Raw genomic sequence first — 26439 nt, 5'->3', positions numbered from 1 at the left:
TGCCAAAGGGAAAAACGCGAGAAATTTTCATGCCCGCTGCGCAAAGTTGTCCAATTGCGCTGATTTCCATGAAAGCGGGCTCTATCGGGCAAGCTTTTAACCTTTCCTGAGGCTGAGAGAGGTAGGTCCGCTGTTTTTGAAATCTCAAAATGTATAATGTCTGTGCTAGCTAATGGTATGGTTAGCCCCTGTAGGCCGTAAGGTGAACCCCGTTTTCGTTTAGGTTCGCTCCGTGCTCTCCGAACTACATGCCCGTTAGCTGATAAAAATGACCAACTTATTTTGCACATATAAAAAAAGTTTCGCGTCACAGAATCCTGTACTTTTTTTAAACCGAGACGTTTTCTGAAGATATTTTCCGCAGGGCTGAATGACGATTTTGACGTCACAAGACACCACGTGACCGCGCTGGACCAATCACGTTGCCGATTTACGACAACAAACTGGAAAAATGACAACCTGCCTGGTGCTGTCAAAACTAACCTACAGAAAGGAATCTCGCAAAATATCATTTTAAAGTGAACATAAAATAATAATTATCAACGATAATGCTCATTCATGTATTTCTGAATTGAGCCAATTTAGCCATTTACCATTCAGGTATTCATTTACTGATTTATTCACTAATAACTATACAACACATAACAAAATCAAAACAAGTAGGGCATACACATCAACCGGCATAAACTTATATACATAACCATAATAAAAGGAAATGGAATAGAATAAAGGTAAAAAAAAAAAAAAAAAAACGCGCGCGCGCGCACACACATACACTATTCCTCACTGTCAGTGTCAGGGCAGCTGTCATCTTCTTTATCCTCTGTTTCCTTTGTGGTGTTTGAACAGCTGGAACACCTGCACAAGTCTACTTTAATAATACTTTATTAATCCCAATTTGGGAAATTGTTTTGTTGCAGCAGCATACAGTATATGAAAACAATTAAAGTAGTAAAAAACAAGCAAATAGAATAGAATAAAATAAATATAAAATAAAATAAAATAATATAAAATAAATAAAAATAGTGAATAAACATTTGCTATGTACAAATCTACAGTATTTTTTGTTTTTTGTTATTGTTTTTTAGGAGAGACTTCAAGCCTATTGAGGTTGAAGTTCTCTTCCAGCCAGAGGGGAGGTGTTGTATATGGTGATGGCTGCTGGTAGGAAGGATTTCCTGAAACGGTCCTTGTGACAGTGGAGCTGGATGAGCCTGTTGGAAAAGGAGCTCTGCTGGTTAACCAGCAGCTGGTGGAGAGGATGGGTGGGGTTATCCATGATGGATAACAGTTTGTTCAGTGTCCTCCTCTCCACCACCGATTCAAATGAGTCCAATCTTTTGCTTTACACATGACCTCATTATTTTAGCCTGATAATTTGCCCTTTTGCAGTGCTGGTGGAGGGCATCACTTGTTGGGGGGATAGATAATTCTGGCAAGGCTGATGATGCCATACAGAAAGCTTTGTACCTATAGCCTCATTGATGTTTTCTGCGGTTGGCTGATAGTATAAATGGCATACATATTTGCAAAGTAATGCAAATGTAGAGTGGTCCAAGTTAAATTCAGTCCCCAGATTTCTGAAAGCCTTCAGGTAGACATCTTTCTCGCATGCCACAGCAAATGTCTTCTTTTTGCCTTGTGGTGTCACACCCAGTGAATGTATGGATCCCAATCAAGGCTGAACACACACTGGCTCCGAGAGCTGATGACACCTTGGTAATGTCCATTATGCGTGTTCTGTTGCCCGTCCCTGTGAAAAAGTACAAGCTGCATGGCAAATCTTTCTGCAGACTCACAGCAATGACTGCTACATCAGTGTCAGGGCTCTGACAGTCTTCTGTTCCTGTGCAGCATGTTGTGCATGCAAAAACACCAGTGTCACATTCTTCGTGGTCACACTGCAGGTCTTCCACAGCATGAACAGACTGCACACCTTCCAGTACAGTCACACAGTGACATGTTGCTGTGCTATGTAAAGCTGAGGTTTCTTCCCACTGCTGTAAGATCAGCATGTGGCCACCCATCGTATAAGAACTCAGCAAGTGCTTCTTTATTTGTTCCTTCTGATTCCTTCCATTCCACCTTGTGCAGGTGAAATTCTGTGTTTCCTCATGCTTAACAGAAGATATGTGCATGTAACAAATATTACGTTTGGAAGATTTCTTTTTTATAACATTTTCAATCGAAATTTCGTCTTCTTCGGTACTGCTGGATGATCGCGCTTCCACTGCGGTACTGCTTCTGTTTACCAGCTCAGCTGACATACCAGCTATCCGATTCGTCCATTCTGATGACGTCTCAACCGTGGCACCTCTCGCGAGCCAAACTGTTATTACGCCTGCCGAATATGTACATACGCCTTGCCAGGCACTAGTTATTCCTTTAAACGTTGCGAACTAAAAAAGTACTATGTTCTGAGCGGCGAAACTTTTTTTTAAACCTCAACATAACTCAAATCTTTTTATGAGCTGAAGCGTGTTTGGTTCGGAGAGCACGGAACAAGCCTGGTGTTCTGAAGGAGTTTTCGAGGTTCACCTTACGGCCTACTGGGTTGAATTGTATTGCTACTGACACCACGGCCAATTCGGTAAAAAGTATTTTGATACACGTTAAGAAAGGTTAAAAGCTTGCCCTTTAAGTGACTTTGAACGTGGCATGGTTGTTGGTGCCAGATGGGCTGGTCTGAGTATTTTAGAAACAGCTGATCTGCTGGGACTTTCACCCACAACCATCTCTAGGGTTTACAGAGAATGGTCCGAATAAGAGAAAATATCCAATTGTGTGGACGAAAATGCCTTTTTGATGTGAGAGGTCCGAGGAGAATGGGCAGACTGGTTCCAGATGATGGGGAGGCAACAGTAACTCAAATAAGTACTCGTTACAACCAAGGAATGCAGAATACCCTCTCTGAACGCACAACGTGTGAAACGTTGAAGAAGATGGGCTGCAGCAGCAGGAGACCCCACCGGGTGCCGCTCCTGTCAGCTAACAACAGGAAACTGAGACTACACGTCGACGAGACCGCCGCCATGTTTGTGTCCAATTTGGCGGCACACACCTCACACTTGAACGAGACGGAGAGACAACGATATTTGTTAAAAATTAACATTATAGGTTGCTACCCATATTTATTAACCTCAACAGTATTTTGTATGCTAACTTCTGCAAAACGCCTGCCCCAACTAGTAGAATTTATGGCATAACCATTGAATAGGATTGCATTAGACTGTGGTTAATGCAACGGGAACAACGGTATTTCATTGTATTTAAGGACCCGCGCCACGAAAAAAAGTAGGTATGGATAATAGTTAATTAGTGGCTGATATCAGCTCAAACCACAAGCTTTTGAGTGTACAGTAATCAGATAAAGTTAGCCTACCTAACGTTAGCATAAGACACAATGTGAATCTATATTAAGCTAGCTAACGTCACGTTAGGTAACAAAGTGTCAGCGTTAATCATATGGCATCTGAAGTTTAATCATGTTTTTGGTGTGTTTTGAAAGGGGTTTCCAAAGACTACAATAAAAATTAGATGGAGTTGAGGACTTACCGGACACGAAGTGTTGATTTGCATATCCACAATTTGGATATGCTATTATTGGCTGCCAGTGGTCTCTTCTCATTGCAGCCAACCATTTATTCCGCCGGTCTACGTCCTTTGGGATGGAATAAAGCTGCAGTCCGGGGTTTCTTTGTCGACTGCTATCACAGCCAACAGCACAATATATTCCTGACATCTTTCAAATAACGGCAATGTTCGGTCACTCGCCTCCGACTCCACTTCTTCTGGTAACGTGGCAACGCTGTAACCTGTGGCAACGCTGTAACCTGTGGCAACGCTGTAACCTGTGGCAACGCTGTAACCTCTGGCAACGCTGTAACCTGTGGCAACGCTGTAACCTGTGGCAACGCTGTAACCTGTGGCAACGCTGTAACCTGTGGCAACGCTGTAACCTGTGGCAACGCTGTAACCTGTGGCAACGCTGTAACCTCTGGCAACGCTGTAACCTGTGGCAACGCTGTAACCTGTGGCAACGCTGTAACCTGTGGCAACGCTGTAACCTGTGACTTGAGTGCCGCAGGCGGACACAAATATGGCGGCGCGAAAATACTGTGACGTCATGGGGTCTTACTCAGTAGAAGAATGGGGGGAAAAAAAGTTGCCTGGTCTGACCAGAGCTATAGAGTAAATACAATAAATTCTTTTTACACCACTCTGGGTCTGACGACTCATTTTCAGTCGCAGTCGAATTAGTGACGGAACAGAGAAATTCAATTTCCGCTAATTCCGCTATATAGGGTTAAATAAAATTTCCGTAGTTCCGGGTTAATTTGTTTTAAGTTAACTGAAATTGACCCTTTTTACGCAAAATTAGTTTTTAGGCAAGATTAACGTATAATATGTCACGTATATTATACGTATAATATGTCAAAATTACCGCGTTAACGGTATATGTATACAAATCCATCCCTTTATGAGCACAGTGTGCCCATCTTCTGATGGCTACTTCCAGCAGGTTAATGCACCATGTCACAAAGCTCATCATCTCACACTGGTTTCTTGAACATGACAATGAGTTCCCTGCACTCCAATGGCCTCCACAGTCACCAGATCTTAATCCAACGGGAGATTGGCTATCATGTCAATATGGACCAAAATCTCTGAGGAAAGTTTCCAACACCTTGTTGAAACTACGCCATGAAGAATGAAGGCGGTTCTGAAGGCAAAACGGGGTCCGACCTTGTCCCTAATAAAGTGGCTGGTGTATATTTCCACTGCAAGTTGAAAAGACATAAATTTGTTTTTAACAAGCTCCAAGGTTAAAGTGATAGTTCGGAGTAGATTCCCCCTAGGGTTATTTGAACCGTGACATCCAGCCAAGTAGCCCACCCGAAGTTTTTTCGATATTGGCTGAACATCAACTGAGTTACCGAGTTATCCCGAATAGCTTAGTACAAGCGCTAATGGATCCTGGCAGTATCTCCAAAATTACCACACTAAAATCACATGCCATGACACCAAACTTCTACAGTAGTACAAATATGGTCTGTACTCACAAAACGATGCATTTGGAAGTTTGTACATAGTCCAGGAGTTTATTATTATCAACACAAGCCTGATAGCTTCTCTGCTGCTAAAGCTGCGTCGACGTCACTTCCTTGATCTGGGAGCTTCAAAGTAAGATGAGGGTTGATCTACTACTGTAGACAACAAAGTATATGCTATATTCTACATGGTTTTTTATTAATTTTTATGTTGTAGAGTTGTGAATTTATTTTATCAATGGAGAAATTGAGCAGCCTTGCTTTGTTGTCTACAGTAGTAGATCAACCCTCATCTTACTTTGAAGCTCCCAGATCAAGGAAGTGACGTCAACGCAGCTTTAGCAGCAGAGAAGCTATCAGGCTTGTGTTGATAATAATAAACTCCTAGACTATGTAACTTCCAAATGCATCGTTTGGTGAGTACAGACCATATTTGTACTACTGTAGAAGTTTGGTGTCATGGCATGTGATTTTAGTGTGGTAATTTTGGAGATACGGACCAGGATCCATTAACCCTTGTACGAAGCTATTTGGGATAACTCTGTAACTCAGCTGATGTTCAGCCAATATCGAAAAAACTGCGGGTGGGCTACTTGGCTGGATGTCACGGTTCAAATGACCCCAGGTTGAATCTACTCCGGAGTATCACTTTAAACAGAACATAGATAGTAGTAATGTTTATAACAATCATGCTTTTACTGTTGCTGTAGAAAAAAAGTCACCATTAGACCGACTTTGGATGAGATTTTAAACATTTCTGACCCCCAGTATCGGCTCTTTCGTTGTGTTTTTCTGTTTCTGTAACAATGCGTTTCTCCTCTTGAAGCGTAGCCAACACTCTGAGGCACCTTGAGAAGACGCGTCTCTCAACCTGTTAATTTTCTCTTATTTAAACCCTGAATTTATTAACTCTCATTCGGGGCGAAAGTGTTGTTGCTGTGCGTCACCGAGCGGAGAATCCAACCAGACAATGGGTGTGATTGAGAGGCAAAGTAGATGACATTATTGAATTTTAATCACATCTTTTCCACGCTGACGCCGAACACGGCAATTACCTAGCTGTGTGTGTGTGTGTGTGTGTGTGTGTGTGTGTGTGTGTGTGTGTGTGTGTATAGGAAAGGTTTGGAGCTCAAGGCAGACGACCGGCTCATCAGGTTCTCATAGCGGTTGAAAGAAGGTCGTAAGTGGCTATCAGCGCACCCGACCCTGTCTGGATGGATCCCTCCTGTCGCAGGGTGGTGAGCTCCCTCCATATGGAGAGAGGCCTAATTATCCCCCACCAATGACTGAATCAACATTTGATTATATCCTCCCTTCGGCTGCTGTGAAAGACTCTATTCATACACCACTGTTGTCTTTTTTTTTTCTCTCCTCATAATCAAGAATGGCTGTTATCTGCTAATGATAAGTTTAATTTCTTTTTTTAACACAGCCCCCGACACGCTGTGTGGCGAGATGTCTGTAATATCTGCTGGTTTATAAGCCCTCGAGGAAGCCGATACCGTTTTATATCCAAATTGTACTTTTAAAAATGAAAAGAATGAAATAGTTTTTAAGTTAGTGAGTCAGAAAAATGCAGGAATGTGACAGATTTACGGTGCAGATACGAGTTTCCCCAGTTGTTAGACAGAATAAAAAGAAACTTCACCTTTCTTTCGTGTGTGTGTGTTGAGATGCTGTGAGTTTTCAAACTGGTCTGAGCTGCTTATAAAGCTGTGAAAAAGTCTTCAGCCAACCTTCCTTTTTTATATACTGACAGGAAAACGGGAAATTGGTTCTCCAGGCTTCTTGAAGGACATCCCAAAGCTCTTCTTTGGATGTGGGCTGCCTTTTGTTGCGTTCTCTGCCAACATGATCCCACACTGCTTCAGTAATGTTGAGCTCCGGGCTCTGGGGAGGATTCATCCCTCCATCAGACCTGCTGCCACTGATTTTCAGCCCACTTCTTGTGTCCTTTGGCACAGCTCAGCCTTTTCTCCCTGTTTCCCTTCCTGAAGAACGGCTTCCTGACAGCCACCCTTCCATGGAGCCCATTTCTGATGAGGCTTGGGCCAACAGCAGATGGATCAGCTGAAGGTCCAGATGCATCTCTCAGCTCCTGTGTCAGGTCTTTGCTGGATGTTTTCCTCTTTCTTAAGGACATCACTTTCAGATCCTGTTCATCTGCTGTAGATAGTTCTTTAGGCCTGACACTTCTTCTTCTGTCCTCCACTTGTCCAGTTTGTGTTTTATTTTTTTGTGTTTTTCTGTTTTATTTTGTGTTTTTTGTGTTTTATTTTGGTTTTTGTGTTTTATTTTGTGTTTTTTTTTTTTGTTTTATTTTTTTTTTTCTGGGTTTTTTGTTTTATTTTGTGTTTTTTCTGTTTTATTTGGTGACTTTGGGTCAGATTTCCTCCTGTTCATCTGCTGTAGATAGTTCTTTAGGCCTGACACTTTTTGTGTGTTTTATTGTTTTCTTTTGTGTTTTTATTTTGTGTTTTTTATGTTTTATTTCGTGTTTTTCTGTTTTATTTTGTGTTTCTTTTGTTTTTTTTGTGTTTTTTTTTTGTGTGTTTTTTGTGTTTTAGTTTGTGTTTTTTCAGTTTTATTTGGTGGCTTTGGGTCGGATTTCCTCCTGTTCATCTGCTGTAGATAGTTCTTTAGGCCTGACACTTCTTCTTTTGTCCTCCACTTGTCCAGTTTCCTCAAATGTTTTAAGGACACACTGCACACCATGCTGAGATATGCCAAGTTTTCAGCTAACAGCTCTTTGGGAATCACCTTGTTGCTGCAGAAATCCTGTTTTCTGTCTGTCACACTGTGTTAAATTTGCTGGTTTTATATAGATGTAACTAAAGAAATGGGAACAAATGATGTGTCTCTGTGACAGGCTGCTGGGAACAAAGTGCCTAAATATTCCATTTAAAATGGCTTCTTCTGTTCTGTGTGGACACAACACTGGTTCATCCCTTGAGTTGGGAGCCTTTTTTATGCCTGAATGATTCATAGGTCAGAGTTAAGTGGCTTAACAAACACACTAGTTCCTCTGAAAATGTTCAGGTACAAGAACTGGACTGAAAATGAGTGGAAAAAGCAGCAAATGTCCAAAGAAAAGCTTTGAAAGAGCTTCAGAAAGACTGGAGAAGTAGTACTCAAGACCACCATGAAAGATTACAAGAAATGAGGGGTGGCTCAAAACTTTTCCGCAGAACTGTATTCCAGAGTCTAAAACTAAACCTCTGGTGAATTAAACTTTTTATTTATCTATTTGTTTGTTTCATAGCCAGAGGAATCTGGCAGAAATCACAGAGCTGATCCACACTGCTTTCCTGGTGCATCGTGGGATTGTAAATCTGAAGGAGTGGACAACTTCCGATGGCCCGCTGAAGGACATGGAGTTTGGGAACAAGATGGCCGTCCTCAGCGGGGACTTCTTGCTGGCGAATGCCTGTACCGGACTGGCCCAGCTGAACGACACTAAGGTAAACTGATGAGGTCATATCTCACCTGATTCTGATGAGGAAATCTGCTGTTATATGAGCTCTGATAGGCTGTGTCGATCTTCCACCATTTAAACAAAGCCCAACATCCCCAAACTGTAATCAAAATGTCTACAGATGCCAGTTTCTTATTAAAATACCAGCATGTTCACCTACAATATCCTCTTATTTTACTCATTTTTTCTGTTTGTTTCCACTGCATCCTCCAGATATTGTCTTACATTCAACATTTAAACATCTGAGCTCAAATAACATGTATAATTCATTAAAAGAGGCTGTGTTCACTCATTCAGGGCCTTTTCTTATGCGAGTAGACGTTGCTTGACAACAGCCACAATTCAGAAGATGTACGTACAATTGATTTTCAGTTGCCATTTTCACCATCCAGTTTAATCCCACTGATTTTTACTAGTGTTTATGACTATTGTCATATTAAAACACTCAAATATTAATACCGTGTTGATAATACACATGTGATAATATTGTAATTTGCTGATAAAGCCAAAACATTTGGGTTTTTGAGCAGTTTTCACAGTTTCTTACATCCTATATGTATAATCCAGCTGCCAATACAAACAAGCAAATGCTAATGCTATTTTTTTTAATTGATATTGCAATAATAAGTGAGATAATATTGTTATAGTTGATTATTTTGACCATGATTTTTTTTTTTATGACTTGTACTTTATTAGTTTTCCATAAATAAAAATACACAACATAGCATGTGCCAATACGATAATTAAGATTACTTAATAGAAAGAAAATTACTTAATAAAAAGAAAAAGAGTTAATAAAAAAAATAATAATAATAACTAAATAAAATAAACGAAAATAACATCAACTACCACTAACCAAAAATCTACGTATATAAATTAACTTAAAAATTATTATTATTATTATGATTATTATTTTGACCATGATAAGTGTGTGGCGAAAGCCCTAACTGGTAATATTGTGTAAAAGTTAACAGAAACACAGATCTAAGGTTTCATAAAAGATGGAAAAGTCTTAAAAGTTTTAGAAGGATCTCAGTGCAGGTCCCAAATATTGGATGCCTGCTTTCTGAGGAGGGTCAGGAGACGCCGGTCACGTGCACGCCACGAGAATCCCTCTGATTGAGTTTTCAGCTTTGGACGTCTGTGAGACGGTGGTCTCGTAGGGGCACCACAGATGCCCGGTAACCTGCCGCTGACAGATGCTGTCACCACACTTCTGTGCGGTTGCTGGAGTGGATCAAAATAACCCGCTCCCCGCCCACATATGCCATCAGCCGGACCGGCCCTTATCGCCGAAGCTTTTTCTGCACACACACTCTGGGCTTATGTCTGCTCCATGGCAGCCACGAGACACCCTCCCAAAAATATGATGTGAGCGATATCCGTGGCGTTTCTTCGAAGAAAAACCTAGTGGGAGTTGTGATGCTACAGGTGTGGCGTTTCCTTAAACTGCAGTCGTTCCCCTGAAAGGTGAATTAAAACCAGCTTTCAAAAACAAGAAAAAAAGTACAAAAATTAGGTGTATTTTGCTTAAAAATAGCAAAAATTATCTGCCAATGGAACAAGAAAATGTGGCTTGTCAAGATTTTTCAAAACAAGTAAAAATATCTAATCTCAATTAACCCGCAAATACCTTAGAATTAGTGTATTTTAACTAAAAACAAGTACATTTTTCTTAATTCTAATTAAATACATGTGGCCTATTTTCTCAATATATTGTAAAATATTCTTGAATTAAGTAAATGCTAGAGCCATTATCTTGACATAGTGGTATGCACTAGGCCTTATATTTCTTGAAACCAGCTTGGAAACTGTTGATATTCTAACTTCAAGCATGTACTTACTCAAAAACAGGTCACAAGTAACAAGCTGTAATATCTTATTTAGATAATTAACGACAGAAACACTTCAAACAAGTGAAACAGTCTAACATAAAAACTGCTTACTAAGAACAACTATCTTATCGGACAAAAAATAAGCATATATCCCTTTGATCTGAGATATTTATTTTTACTTAGATTTCACTTTTTGCAGTGAACCCAGTGCGAGCGAAATGATGGGGATGATTTAACCAAATTATCTGCAGAGGTGGGTAGTAACCAGTTACATTTACTAGAGTAAGTTTTTGAAAAAAATATACTTCTAGGAGTAGATTTAAATCTCTATACTTTTTACTTTTACTTGAGTAGATGTGTGCAGCAGAAACTGTCCTCTTACTCCGCTACATTAGGCTACAATGAGCTGGTTACTTTTCTTCTTACCCCTGAAAGCATGTTTACCTTACAAAGAGTGAGAAACAGCAGCTACATTATGTGTCTTCTGTGTCAACCAAAACAAACGCACATTTCAGCAGAAACTCAACATTTAACTTGAGCAAACATGTAGCGGGAAGTTTCCTAAACTCGTTTTTTTTTTGTTTTTTTTCATGGATAGGTGAATGTTTGTTTTTTAGGTTACATATGTTTTAAACATTTCCTAAGTCTCTTGATTTAAGCTATTTTGTAATTCATTCATTCGTTTTACTTTATTTTATCAATTGGATGAACTCTAATTTGCCTAAAGATGATTATTTAGTATTTTTGTCTGTCTGATTGAATGCTTGTGTTAACAAATAAATCAGACGTTACTCAACAGTTACTCAGTACTTGAGTAGCACTTTTTTACTCTTACTCAAGTAATTATTTGGATGACTACTTTTTACTTTTACTTGAGTCATATTATTCTAAAGTAACAGTACTTTTACTTGAGTACAATTTTTGGCTACCCTACCCACCTCTGGTTATCTGTGATGGATCTGAACATTTCGAGCATCTTCTGCTTCCATGTAATCCATTTTCAAAGTGAGAGTGACCCCATTCAGTCTCGGCTGGTCCCAAAACACCACACAGCAGCGCTTCTTTCCCCCTCAAACAAACCTGCAGCTCTGTTTATGAGGAGTATGAACGTAATCTGAAGCAACCGCAGGAAGTGTCCCCACTGTGGAAGTTTTTAATGGACATCTGATAGCTAGCAGTTACTCATGTTTGAAAAGGTTAGCAAAACAAAGTGAAGCGAGGGGGAAACCACACTAAAGCTCACAGTTTCAGCCTTTTTGTCACATGTTTTATCGCTTTAAACGTGTGAAATTACACTATTGTTCCAGGAATTGTTTTGTTCATGAGTTCGTACAAATTCTGTCCTCTGATTTCTTTCGGTTGAAAACTCAAACGGGTCACATAAAGTGGTTTATTTTTCTGTTGTGTGGAGATACGAAAGCTTTGAAAGTGAGCTTGACTCGAGAGGCATTCAAATCCAAGCATATTTAGTCATTACACCAGACTAAAACAGTGATATTTAGATGTTGAGTGTTAAATCTTGAGCTTGGACACAGATTTTAACAAGAAAAATTCAACTCCATGTCCAATTACTTACATATAACAGAACTTTTGGCTCTGTCGTGTGTTTTCTTACAGCCAAAGAGCCAAGAGATTCACTGAAAACTGTGTAATATTCACACCTTCAACTTCTGATGAATACTAAATTAAATTTATTCCAATTTAAAAAAACAAATATAATTTAAAGCTGAGTGGCAAAGTAAATAAATAGCAAAATTAACACAAGTTTGAAATTAAAGCAGAATTTTTTTTCTTTCTCATACCATTCAATAATTTTAACATAAATTATTTTAGTAGCATTTATTATCAAATAATTTATCACTCAACCTGTTTATTTAGCCATATATCTGTATATTTCTTTAAATCTTGGTTCTAATTTCTTTACTGACTTACTGTATTCACAAGTTATCAATTTAGTTTCTAAACTATTTTATGAGTATTACTTATTTTGACTCTACCATTAAATTCGTCACTTGTTTGCTCGCTACCAACAGAAATAAGTTTGAGATCTGCGGAACAGATTAATCAAAATTAATAACTGGATTATTAATTAAAGCAAGTTTCTGAAGTCTAAAGACTCGTTTTGAAGGACACCAACTTGTGTTAAGTGCAGTATGTTCATATGTTCATAACTGCTTTGCTTTATGGACATTTTTGCAGGTTTTTAACACCTTTTGCGTCCTTGTGGCCTCCTCAACATGACAACTAAATCATGTACATGGCTGTGCGTGTGCAGGGCTCACACGGATGACAGTGGTGTTACATCCCATAACTGCAGGGGGAGCCAAAGAGCCAAAAAAAGTCCTAATTCTTGAGTTAATTTACGTATGTGGGCTAAAGTAATACTATTGGTGCATTTATCCCCAAAAACTCAAAAAGTTTGGATGATATTGCTTGCCTGAAAGAGCAGAAAAAAAAAGTTATATGGAGCAAATACATTTTTTAATCCGTTCGTAGCCTTGATTTTCATTCTACCTCAGCAACAGGCGTGTCTCCAAAGGCATCTGATGGATCCTGCAGTCTTTGATGTCCCTGACAGGGGATCGCTGTCTGTGGATTTACGTGCAGCAGCATCGCTGTCAGTCCGAGCATCTGATCAGGCACCTGTCTGTGCAGCCCCTCCAATTATTTCCTGAATTCTTGCGAAACCGCCACCTCCTCCTGTCCTCCTCCAGCTGTCATCATGGAGACTCGGGCCAAAAAACATCTTCTTCCTTTATGCTTTATGAAACCCAATTATAATACTCAAAATAGTAAACTGAGTTAAGAATGAAACTGAAGGACACAAAAACACAGTTTTTTGATTTTCCTACAGCGAGATGCAGCAAATCAAGTGAGAGCGCAGCCACAAGTCGTTAGAAGGTCATTAAAGGGATAATCCGGAGTAAAACGCTATTTTTATACCTCTTCTACAGCTCCAAACAACATAACACTTACGTGGTAGTGAGTAGAGGGTCCCTAAAGCCAAACCGAAGTGTCCCGAGGTCTTCATGTGGTCGCATAGAGAGTCCAGAATGAATTTAATCAAGCCAGTACCTGCTCTCAATCAGAGCTCTTCCGTCAACAGGAGGCTATCTCACGCGAGACATCACGTCACGTGACATTTCAAAATTCCAACCTGTTAGTAAGCTAGGCTTTGCTGTTGCATACAACTTCATTTCACTTTCGAAAGAAATACTGGACTATGTGTGTAAAAAAAAACGGCAATGAAATTGTGAATTTCCAGAGCGAGTTACTCCACACTCAGCAATCAACTACGGACTTACGTGACGTCTCGCGTGAGATAGCGTCCTGTTGACGGAAGAGGCATTACCGACAGGCTGAGTGGTACTCCTCGTGTGAATTAAAGGCGGGGTAGGGGTTCTTTTTCTGGAGCATTTTTTTTTACATATTGCTTGAAATACTCTTCACACCCCCATTGCAACCAATGAATTAAAAGTTTTGACACAAAAATTAAAAGTTTTAGTGGCCTCTAGAACGAACAATCTAGGAAAAACAGTATCCAATCATACTGAACGGACCGTTAACGATGATTGGATCTGATGCTGTCTATCAAACTGCTATCTGCTCCTCCCTCCCCCTCCTTCCCCCTGTGCGCGTACCCTTCTTCGTGAACGAATTTCGCGTCCAGAAGCTTGGCAGGAAGCTAAACTAGAGCCAGCTTGGCTAGCACCTAGCATTATTAAAAGGTTCATTATGATGTTGAAAGGTATTTTCTTACCTGTGAATGAGAAAAAGTTAGCAAAAGTTAGCCAAACCAATCGATGCTTGCTGTCAGAACAGCGCTCGTGCACCTTCGTGCTCGTGAACAAGCATTGTGCGTTCATGTACTCTAGACGCGTGGCTTCGGGGGGGAAGTCTGAATAAAGGGGTTGGGACTTTTCACCTGTGTATTTTCAAAATCCAGGATCTCCTACCCTACCTTTAAGCTTCATGTGTAACATTGGTGTTTGGCTCCTTTAAACACTGCATCCAGCCTGGTTTACCTCCTCAACATGAATCAGAAATACGGCGGTTTTCGGGTATCAAACTTGGGATTAGCTCGAGGTAACAGCAACAGAGACTGTAAGAGATTATTTCCAGGCAGGAAGATGTTCGACAGTCTGATAACATTTCTGTTCATGCAGCCTCTAAGTGGTCGCTGCACCATCTTGTTTTAATGCAAGGAGTGACAGATGAGCAGTTCGTGCAGATTTTGAAGTTTTTCCTCATAAACCAGACTTATTTTTTTCTAGTGAGAGCGATGGAGATTGTATGTCGTGGCCTTGAGAGGAAACCTATGCCGCAACTTGTATAAACTGTAAAGTAATCTCACAGAGCGGCTCTGGTTTCTTCCCTCTCGCAGACCCGTCGGCAAAACACGATCTGGCTTGATTTGGGAATGGAGTAAGGGCGGGGGGGGAAGAGCTTATCTGATACTTTCCAAAAGAAATAAAAAAAATAAATGCCCACTGGCCCCCACTTCCCAAGACAGGCCAGGCGAAGACACCACATCTGGTAATACTGTAGGCACATTGTCCTTCCAGGTCTGTGGGCGAAGTTTCGGGTTTCCTCAATATTTCCCCTGGTGGGTTAAGTTACCCAAAGGGCGCTGCGAGGCTGACGGAGCAAGCCAGCGTCACCAGACTTTTCTGATGAACCAAGGGTGTCTGGGATGAGCTGAAGGAGCTCTAAATTTAACCTCATTCATCTGGGGAGCACAGGCGTGGCCTCGGCTGCTCCGACCACAGCGTTCTGTGGCTGTGAATGAAGGACGGAGAGATCGACTTTTCTCAATTTTACTCATTCAGTAGATCGCGAATAATCACTTAAAACGTGCAGCCTCTCATCAGGTGGGGCTGTAAGCTCAAATGTAGGCATGCATGCCCCCTGTTAGGGGAAAGTGGGCAACTACAGACCTTAAGAGAGAAAACTGAGACTTCAGCTTCTTCCTTCGAAGCTGTTTCTCCTTTTAACACTGGAAAAAATGCCCCTCCAAAAATAAGTAAAAAAAACAACAAATACAAGATGTTTTTGCTTGAAATAACCAAAAGAATCTGCCAATGGAACTCGTGAAAATCGGCTTGTCATGATTTCTTGAAATAAGATGTTATATTTAGGACTTTTGAGATAAAAGTGATCTTGAAATTAGCTTAAAAACCTCTTCAAATGTAAAAAAAAAAGCTTGTTTCATGTGATATGTGACTCAAAACAATTTGTTTTCAAGACTTTTTCATTTAACAAGATATTCCAGATGTATCATCTTCAAACAAGTCCCTATATCTGGCTGAAATGGTGCTTGTTAGGCAGTTGTGTCTTATATTAAGTGTAATGAAATATTTTGACTAGAAATGAGACAAATATACTTGGTAAGACTTTGATTTTTTTTTCCAGTGAAGATGTTTTTAATAGATGTTTGTACAGATGTGCTTTATTCTAAAAGGAATTTCAACTGCAGATGTTGTTTTTTAAGAAGCTGACAAGTCAAACCGGAGCATAAAAAGTGAAATAAATCTTTAAGTGATTAGCGTATTTGTGAAAAATGGGAGAAAAGAAAGACCCTGAGGTCAGATCATCACTCTGAAACCTTGTTAACCTCCCTGCTCTCTGGACACCTTCATATTTCATCTCGCCATCTGCCTTTGAGCTCCATTTCAGCGCTCCAGACCGGACGGACACGCGATCTGGCTCTCGCGGCCGGACTCGTCTATAAATACAAAGTATAACGAATGAAGGCGAGTCTGAATGCGTTTCATGAAATCACCAGGACACCCCCCCCATCCCCCCCATCTCCCCCATCTCCCCTCCCACAAACTGATAATGAGCAGCTGAGCTGCAGTTCACCTGACTTCCAACTCACCTCAGATTAATTCTCCAAACCAGCTGCTCGGATGCTTCAATCAGAGGGGAAATTGTGGTTTTAATTACAAAAGTCATGTACGATCTGACTCGTATCGGTTCTGATCGACCTCATTTCCATCAGCCTTTTAGTTTCATCTGTGCTGTTAGACTGATTGATAATGAGGGAGATGCTCAGCAGCTCGGTGCCTTCAACAGGCAGTTGTTGGAGAGCAGATCAACTCTGTAATCTTTGGTTCGGTACTGTGGAACCTCGGTGATTAATCCGTTCGAAAAAGTCTGACGCGGACCGAATGTACGAAAACTGAAGCAATATTTCCCTTAAGAAATAATGTAAATCCAATTAATCTGTTCCAGACCCCAAAAATATGAACAAAAACTACATTTTATAGAGAATAACGATAGTTTTACAGACAGAAAACAATGAGAAATAACTTTCTTTGGCCCCTTGGTGGCTATAAACAAGCACAAAAAACATAGATTATTACGAAATGTTTCGGATAAACGCGCAGGGTGAGGCAAACTCAACGGACGTACGAAAACTGGGACAAAATTTAGACAAAAAAAGTCTTCGAAAGCCGAGGTTTGACTATATGATTACATAAACGCACATTCTTGGCATTCTGTCAGCCGGCTTCATTAGGTCGTCACCTGGAGCTTTTCCACATGTTGAGCACCTTTTGGTCGCTTTGTGTTAAGTGGCTTAAAAAACACTTATTCCTCTGAAAATTGGTAGGTACAAGAACTGGTCTGAAAAGGAGTTAAAAAGCAGCAAATGTCCAAAGAAAAGCTTTTGAAAAGCTTTTAAAAACCTTCAGAAAGCCCGGAGAACTATTGCTCAGAAGCTAAATATAAAGAAATGAGAGGCTGTATCAGGGGTTTTAATAAGTTTTCAAAACTCCATTTGAATCACTTCTCTAAAATTCAATGAAATTTCCCGTTTTTGACAGATGTGCCAGTCATCTTTCAGACAGATGTGCTGTTGTTTGTTTTTCCAAGGCTCTCATAAAAGCTGAAAAATGTCTAAACCAAATAATTTGGAGGCTTTTTTTTCTGTGTTTGGCAGGTTGTTGAGCTGATCTCCAGCGCCATCGGGGATATAGTTCAAGGAATCTACAGTGAGAATAACATCAATGCTGAGGTAAATAATTAATTCTTCCTCTACAATCCAGCAACAAACAGAAACTATAGAGGTTTTTCAGCATTTCAATGATATAATTGAGACCGGTTTGGATGTATTTGACTCTTCAGTAGGAAAGAATGGGGCTAAAAACAAGGGCTGGTAAGTCAGAAAGCACTGAAAAATAGCCCAAAACACTGCACTTCTGGGTGTCTTATGGTGTTTTTGTGTCATTTGCTGGCAAAAAGTGCATATAATGACATCAGTGTCAGTCTTTAACAAGATAATAGTGCAGTGGAATTGATTCAGAGGTCTTGAGAAAATAAAGTTGCAGAGTTTTGGTGCTTTAAGATTAAAAAGTTGGCTTCGGCTTTGAGCAGAATAGGAGCTGAATGCTCCTGTGTGATTGATTCTGACAGTAGGCACTACTAGCTGACTATTAATGAGAGGGAAAACCAGAGAACTTCAAGATAAATTAAGAATTAAGAGAGCCTCCCTTTATTCAGATGGACTACAGTGCCGTCAGGTGCCAGTGAGCAAGAGTTTCCTTTAATTACTCTGTTTCTAGGATCTGCTGTGAACTTCTAAGAGTAAAAGCAAAGGTTTTTGTTGTTTATCCTGGAAGAAAAAGTCATTAAAATGCAGAATTACTGTGTAAACTGGGCCTTTACAGTTCATTTTACCAAACTCAAGTCAAAGTTTGAAGTGTTCAGCAGCCCTGTTTGAGCTTAAGTGTCTTTCAATATGTTTGGAATAACTGTGTTAGACGTGCTGTTGCTCAACCGTTTACCCGCCGAAAATAAGATCACACAGAAAGTGGGGTTTGTTTTTAGTGAGAAGCTGTGAGGTGCTCTGTGGGAACTTTGAAGTCGTACAGTGGAAGCAGTGAACGCTCAGCCCTGCGGTCTCTGCCACTGTTTGCTCTGCAGGATGGTCCCAGCGACGGCGTCGACGTGGCGTCCTGGGAGGAGCAGACGTTCCTGTCCCACGGGGCGCTGCTCGCCAAGAGCTGTCAAGCTGCCATGCAGCTCGCCCAACACGAGAAGGAGGCCCAAAGACTGGCCTACCTGTACGGCAAACACCTGTCGCTGGGCCACAAGGTGAGTCCGATCCAAGTGTCCAGCTGATACAGTCCACTTTTCAATGTAATCGTTGTTGAATTTCACATAAAATCAGAACTCACCCACAGTGCTGGTTACTTCTCATGTGAGATTTCTGCATTTGTGTTTTAGTCTTTCCCCTAATTTAAAGGATTTAAAGTAGAAACGTTGTCCAAAACATTTATCAGACACTAAATATAGACACCTGAGAGAGGAATAGATAAAAAAAATCACTTACTTTTACCACCAACACATAAAGCAACAACTTTTCTTCTATAAATAAATGACCATGATTGATATGTTAGCTTGTTTTAGCTATTGCTGTGCAAAAGTCTGGAGCTATCCCTTGTAATCTTTTAAAGTGGTCTTGAGCAATTGTATAGCTCTCCAGGCTTTCTGAAGACATTTGCTGCTTTTTTCACTCATTTTCAGTCCAGTTCTTATTCCTGACCATTTTCAGGGGAATTAGTGTGTTTGTTAAGCCACTTAACTCTGACCTATGAACCATTCAGGCATAAAAAAGGCTCCTAACTCAAGGGATGAACCAGTGTTGTGTCCACACAGAACAGAAAACTTGGCAAAGAAGGCACTTTGTTCCCAGCAGCCTGTGTTGTTTAGATTAATCTGCTAAAAACAGCAAAGATAACACAGTTTGACAGACAGAAAATAGGATTACTGGTTATTTCAGTGGATTTTCATTATTTTGCTTTTGTCCCGACTGACGCCCACAAATGTGTGATGGTAAAGAAAAACACCCTCACACTTTTTAACACAGTTAATACTTTTTTCTGTGCATAAGTCACTTCATTGGTGTTTTTTATTAAAAAAATTTTTTAGCCTCTCGTGATGGCAATAAGGGGATTATATTCTTTGGTGTTGAATGAATAATTCTGTCACTGCTTCTTTTCTCAAGCAAAGGAGTCAGCGAATCAAGTCCAGCCAGTCGAAGTTGGCAAATCATCACGTCGGCTGTCTTTAAAGCTGTTAGTTTCACATTCTCTGTGAGAAGCTCAGCCCCCATTTCTAAAATAGAAACATTTAAGAATAATAAATATATGTATTTGGGTCAGTCTCGGGCAGTTTTAGATCAGCTTCCCGGGGCTTTAATTGAGTCTTCGGGCTTATTTATCTGCTTTTTTTTGGACTGTGATCAGGTTAAATAAAGGGATCTACATGCAGCAACAGTGTCTGACTGCATGAGTAATTGGTTCCGTTTTATTTCGACTTTATGCTTCAAATGCTTCACACTGGAGCGGATTTTTAACCAAAAACAGATTTGGACGTACAACTTTAAACATATATTAATCGGACATTAAAATTGGGGATTAATATATTGTGTTTTTAGGTCGTTTTAAAGGGGACAAAAATGTCCCTTTTCAGAAATTAAGGAGGTTTAAGTCAGACATAGCATAAAAAAATTTAAATCCCTAAAAATCAATGTTGTTGCTGATCATTGACATATCCCAGACCATAATTATCCCCCCTCAACAATTCCACTTTGCATTCTATATATTGAAAATATAGCAGTTTTTATGAGTTTTTTTTTTTTTTTTTACAGAAATTGGCGTTTACATCATATAAACCAGTATTTAAAGGGTTAAATTTTTGAAAATAATTGAAAACTTGGTAGTTATAATCAGAACTGAAGTGGAATAAAAGATCTACCGGAAAAAAAGCGGAAAAAAATATTAACATATGATGTTTTTAGGTAATTTTAAATGGGGACAAAAATGTCCCTTTTCAGAAATTAAGGAGGTTTTTTTCTACACTATAAAAAATTGCATTGTATATGTGTGTTTGAAATTCGAAAAAATAGTCAAAAATGTACAACTGGACCAAATATGATGAGTATCACTATTTCCAGTGTGAAATTAGAGGAGAAAGTACACCCCAAGTGGACAAAAATGTCCCCTATCAGGGATTAGGGTTAATCGGACATTAAAATTGGGGAATCGGGACAAAGTTTGGTTTGTTCTGAGCCTAGATGTCATTAGGGTGTAATTTAACAGCTGAATCTTGCTGGTGAAGTCATTCATAATGATCCCACTCGCTGGGCTGTAGTAGTGCGTCCTCCCCTGCCGCGGGGCCTCGGCGGCTGCAGGGGATCTCAGCATGGGAGGAAGCAGAAATAAGGTCTTTGAAGGAGATCTGTCCTCATCAGGCCGGTTGTTTCTTTCACCATGTTTTCACCTCACCGCTCATTAGTGAGATCTCTGAGCGTTGGCAGGCAGAACGCGGCCTCGCTGTGCTGTGTTTAATTGGCAGCCTGGAAGTTGCGCAGCAGAATCCCAGTGTCGTTGACTCCTCGTGTGTTCTGCCTCTCTGTAGCTGAACTCTGACCTGCAGCCGTTTGTGAGGAGCGGGATGGGAGAGGCGACGTCGTTCAGCTTGAGCGCCGCCCCGGTGGTTTTCCACCGTCAGATCGTCGGCAGAGAGAGGTGGCATCAGCAGCTGCAACAGGTATAGCTCAGAAGGTCTGATGCTGTGTTTTTTTTAAATAACTGGATGTGTCGTTATCTTACATTTACAGTTGAGTGACAGTAAGTGTCTGTTTCATCATATTTAAATAGAACATACAGTCCTATTAACATCTATCCATTTTCTATACCTGCTTAATCCAATTTAGGGTCACGGGGGGGGGCGAGAGGCAGGGTACACATATCAAATCAAATCGAATCAAATTTATTTGTATAGCACATTTCATGTACAAAACAATTCAAAGGGCTTCTTGAAAAACGTTCAAGACGCCGTTATTCAATTCAGTTTTATTTATAAAGCGCCAAATACAACAAATGTCATCTCAAGGCACTTAAATAATAAAGTCCAATTCAAGCCAATTGGAATTCAATTCATTGTAATCCTAATTATTTATAAAAAATAATCCAATTCATTCATATAGAGCCGATTCAAAAACAATTTCCCAGCTAAGGAAACCAACAGATTGCACCGAAACTTGTCTTCAGTCCAATCTCCCGTTATAAAATCAGGATTTTATCAGAGCAGAGCGACGGTATTGATCACGAGTTGAAACGAATTCTTCATGAGCTGCTTTTCAATCTCAAATGCTGACGTGTTCAGCCGTCTGACTGAAGAAACCGAAAGGTATGCGAATGAGAGCGGCTTTATTTGTACTAATATACGCTTAAACTCGACTGGTTTTGCATCAAAGTTCAACTTTGGAGCTCCAGAGCTCATCTGAGTCGAGTTGAGCGTGTACATGCGAGAGTGATTTGACCCTCAACATGTCTAACACAATAATTAGTTTTTTTGTAGTGTCATGTAAACTGTTCTCACCGTCTAAATCACAAGGCTTCAGAAATGATTAGACAATACTGTTCAATGTGTCCAGAGCAGCTGTTAGTTTATGCAAAAAAGGGTTCACATGTGGCTCTGAGATGATAAATGTTCCTCCATTTTTATTTGTGGCAGGTTGAGTAGGTGTCATATCTCTGTCGGGGTCAAATGACACCCGTGATGAAGGGGTAGGAGACCACGATTCCTTAAAAGAAAAGGGACACCATACTAAAATAGAGGTTGGGGGGGAGGTGGGGGAGATTGTGATTGGGCGTCGGAGATGAAGTCATTTTGTCATTGTGAGTAGAGATTTAAAATAAAACAAAACCTTCATTTGGAGAGGACAGAAACATTTCTAACATGGGGAAGAAACCTCAAGATTGAACCCCAGAAACATGAAATCCAGGTTTCAGTTAGACTTCTTCAGTCTGATTTAAGCATTTAAATATCATTCAGCCTTTAAGATTTAAGGCGACCCACTGGAGGAAATTAAAAACGAGATGAAGTTAAACAGATTTAATTTATCACATAGAAATAAGAATCACCTTTTCACTTAAAACTGCCACCCAAAGATGTCACATGTCGCACTCCCAGCCTGAACACCTGCTCTGCAGCGGGCCGCCATTTCACCGCCATTTTGGTTTAATTTCACAATTTGCACCCCTTGATGCCCCAACATCGTAAGGAGGAAGTTTTAAAATGTCTCTTGCAAAAACTTTATGTAGTTTGGAATAGTTTTCATCGGTTTTTAATCGAGCTCGTGCTTGAGGAAAAAATAGATTTTATGACATAAAAGAGGCTTTGCAGAGGATGAATTTCTTCATTGCGTTTGGAAACTGGAGCAGTGATGACAGTTTCATCCCCGTGTGGGCCGGATATTGTTACAGGATACAGTGACAGATTTGACCATGTGCCTTGAATAGAATCGTTCTGTACCATGAGTAATATATCTGATAATAACTTTCTTTTCTGTCCTCTTATCAAGGCGAAAACTTTGAGAAACCAACCGGATTACTCAAAGGTAAGCTCAAAGATTCCCCTTTTTTCTGCTCCTTCATTTAGTTTGCTTTACTCTTGAATCATTCCTGCTGTTAATTCACAACATTCGCAGCCCTTGAACACTTATTCCTCTTTGCAGTCAGTCACTACATCAGAAACGAGCAGGATGTCTTTTCACTGTAACTCATATCAAAGTTGAGAAATGAGCTTTCCAAAGTCAATGTGTGAGGCAAGAAGGGGACCGATCGGGGTGCAAAAAGACACTGAAGCTACAGAGAAGGGGTCTGGCGGTGTGTCGGTATGGTGGGGGGGGTGGGGGGAGGTTATCTGGTCCCGTCTGAAACCAGAGCAGGAAGGATTAGTTTCAGAGGCCTATTTGTGGAGGAGACACCGAGGCTCTGAGACAGTGGCATTGTGAGAGAATCTCCTTCAGCCGAAAAGGGGAGAGAAGTTTTTACAGAGAAGAAGAAGTGAGGGGACGTGGGGGGGGGATTAAAATCTTTGCTTTCATTCAATACAATTTGAATTCATGATGATTGGGACAACTTAGCGGATCTCTTTCACCCCATTTTCCCTCGCATGTGGTGAGGTACTGAGAGGCACCAGAATCTTTGCAGCTACTGTGTAATAACAGAGAGTCAACGTTATAGAAAGGATGCCACCTTTTTAGTTGTGTCACATCTTTCAGGACCACCTGTTTTCTCCAGTTCTTGTACCTGACCATTTTCAGAGGAATATGTGTGTTTGTTAAGCCACTTAACTCTGACCTATGAACTATTCAGGCAGGAAAAAGGCTCCTAACTCAAGGGATGAACCAGTGTTGTGTCCACACAGAACAGACAACTTGGCAAAGAAGCCATTTTAAATTGTATCTTTAGGCACTTTGTTCCCAGCAGCCTGTCACAGAGACATATCATTTGTTCCCATTTCTTTAGCTGCATGTGTGAAAAACAGCTTCATAGTTTCAACTTTGTTGTACATTTACGTTAAAACTGCTTTCAGTTACCAAAAGAGTCAAATTAATATAAGAAATTCAGTTTAAAAAAAATCCTAATCCCCAAAAAATTAACGTTATCACGTCTAAAATTAGGAAAGTAGGAAAAAAACTGACAATAATAAGAATTATATGTTATACAACATCACGAAAAAGTAAATAAGATTCCATTTAAAGCTTAAAAAGGAATATAAGATATAATCTAATGACTAAATATGGAACAATTAATATAAATGAAATGATTAAACTGTTTTATGCCACCAGAAATGAATAATCTAGAAGCTCTTTGTGGGTTTTAGACTGAAATTAAGATTTGTTCCCGTTTCTTTCGTTACATCTGTGAAAAACAGCAAAGATAACACAGTCTGACAGACAGAAAACAGGATTTCTGCAGCAACAAGGTGATTCCCAAAGAGCTGTTAGCTGAAAACTTGGCATATCTCAGCATGGTGTGCAGTGTGTCCTTAAAACATTTGAGGAAACTGGACAAGTGGAGGACAAAAGAAGAAGTGTCAGGCCTAAAGAACTATCTACAGCAGATGAACAGGATCTGAAAGTGATGTCCTTAAGAAAAAACTATTACTGAAGCAGTGTGGGATCATGTTGGCAGAGAACGGAACAAAAGGCAGCCCACATCCAAAGAAGAGCTTTGGGATGTCCTTCAAGAAGCCTGGAGAACTATTCCTGAAGACTCCTTAAAGAAAGGACAGAAAGCTCCTCTGTAATGTCTGTGCTGTTGTTTTCCTCTAACAAGATTTCTAAGAGAGATGTGTTGATGAGACACTATATATATATATATATATATATATATATATATATACACAGCTCAGCCTGTCGGTTGTAAATGGGATCATTTGCCTGATCATTGCACTATTACTTCAGATTTTAGTTGTCTAGCAGTTGTCAGTCACGGTGCTCTCGCTCCGTATGGGTCCGACTGCAAAGATTTTTGTGCCTCTCAATATTTTACCCCAAAATACTGCTATTCTTACAGTTTTCCACCTGTAAATCTAAAGTCCAGCTTGGGTACAATTAGGTTTATCTTTCTTTGCACGAGAGTTTTGAGGCTGCTGCAAATACAGAAGGATCCGCTTGTAAAGTGTAAAGAAGTTTACTAAATGTGACGTGCAAACGGGGAGGATGGGGGATGATAAGAGATGAGGGAGCATGAAGCCGAAGCAGAATAAAATGAGGATTTTTTTTATTCTTTATTTCTGAATACATAAAAAGGAGTTTGACACCTGCAGTTTTTTCAGAAGAAGGAAGACCTACGGGGCTTTTCCACCTCCTGAATTCATGAGCCAAAACGCCCTCAGCGAAATGATGTCGCAGCACGGCAGCAGGAACGCTGTTAAATCCAAAGTCTGCAAACTTAAAGCTGCTGTTTGGCCTGATTTGACTTCCACTTTGTCTTATCTGAAATAACGCTGTGTTGCGTGTGTTTTCGGAGAGCCAGGCTTAATGCTTACTTTGCTGACCAGGAAACACAAAAGGGGAAACCAAAGGTCCGAACAAATATGAAAAGCATGTGCGTATCGAGCTGTGGGGGGACTTTGTGGAGCAGTCTGGAGACAGAAATAAAACAAAGTGCAAATATAATTCTGTTTAAAAAAAGGTACAAAAAAATATTTTTAAACAAGTACATGGAAGAGGAAGTATGTTAACGGAGGACGAAGAGGGATAGATACATGAATAGAATAGGGTTAATTGTTATATTGTAATTTAATTAGTATATGGTATATATGGTATATATTTATTTATGGGGATAGTTATATATATATATATTCATATTTACATTTATATTTACAAGGATATGTGTGTAGTATATATTTATTTTTGTGATTATATATTTATTTAGATATTTAGGAAGTGTATATATGGCATATATTTATATAGGTGTATAGTAGTTAGGATATTTACAAACTGAAGAGTAGTTAAAAAGGGGTGGGAAACTAAAAGAGAGTATTGTACTTCTTCCCGTTCCTTTTTCGAACAATGTGTGATGTTTTGTTATGTATTAGCACTTTATGTGATTGAATTTTTTATTATTTCTCTTTTTCTTACTTTTGTATGTACAAATACTTACAAACATTTTCTTTTTTTTATACATGTTCGAAAATAAAAATCAATCAATCAAAATCAAAAAAGGCGGTGATGAGACTGATATTTCCCCCCCTGTAGTTAAATGTGGAACGCTGCCTTCAGTGGTACCACAGGCAGCATCCATTCACACAAACATGTCACAGTGTTTTTTCCCTGTAATTAAAAGAAAAGCCCTATTTTTCCTCTCTTCTCTTCCTCTTCCTTTAAGCTAACTTTCTCCGGCTCTCTGCAGTTTATTATGTTGACGGCTGGATCGTGGCAGCACTGACACGAACACGACAAACTAATGTTGTGTTTTCATCCGCAGCTTTTGGCAGCGGTGAAGTCGGAGAAAGGCGTGAGCTCGGCGGTGGACTTGTGCGGTTACCATAGCAACAAGGCGCTGGAGGCCATCCAGGCTTTCCCCTCCTCTGAGGCTCGATCCGCCTTGGAGAACATCGCCTCCGCCATCACCAAATTCTGACCCGGACGCGCCCACGAGGAGAGCCGAGACACTTGACAGATGAATTTGACTCGTTTCAATCCGGACGCTGGCCTCACGTCTGGAGAAAACCGTGTGAAACCTGGAAAAATAAAGACACATCACCTCTG

At 40.1% G+C, this 26439-nt stretch overlaps 1 protein-coding gene across 1 annotated transcript in view; it reads left to right on the top strand.

Moving 5' to 3' along the window:
• The window catches only part of pdss2 (prenyl (decaprenyl) diphosphate synthase, subunit 2), a 38339-nt gene extending 11900 nt beyond the window's left edge, over window positions 1-26439 (top strand). The window contains exons 3-8 of the mRNA XM_075448271.1: window positions 8314-8512; window positions 17305-17379; window positions 18288-18458; window positions 20787-20918; window positions 22738-22773; window positions 26156-26439. Coding sequence (XP_075304386.1) covers window positions 8314-8512; window positions 17305-17379; window positions 18288-18458; window positions 20787-20918; window positions 22738-22773; window positions 26156-26311 — 769 coding nt within the window. The 3' untranslated portion in view covers window positions 26312-26439. The remainder of the gene's footprint in view (window positions 1-8313; window positions 8513-17304; window positions 17380-18287; window positions 18459-20786; window positions 20919-22737; window positions 22774-26155) is intronic.

This window comes from Odontesthes bonariensis, chromosome 17, assembly GCF_027942865.1.
Source record: "Odontesthes bonariensis isolate fOdoBon6 chromosome 17, fOdoBon6.hap1, whole genome shotgun sequence".
NCBI classification, from domain to species: Eukaryota; Metazoa; Chordata; class Actinopteri; order Atheriniformes; family Atherinopsidae; genus Odontesthes; species Odontesthes bonariensis.
The sequence above is the reverse complement of the archived record's forward strand: the minus strand, read 5'-3'. Positions and strand labels throughout refer to the sequence as shown.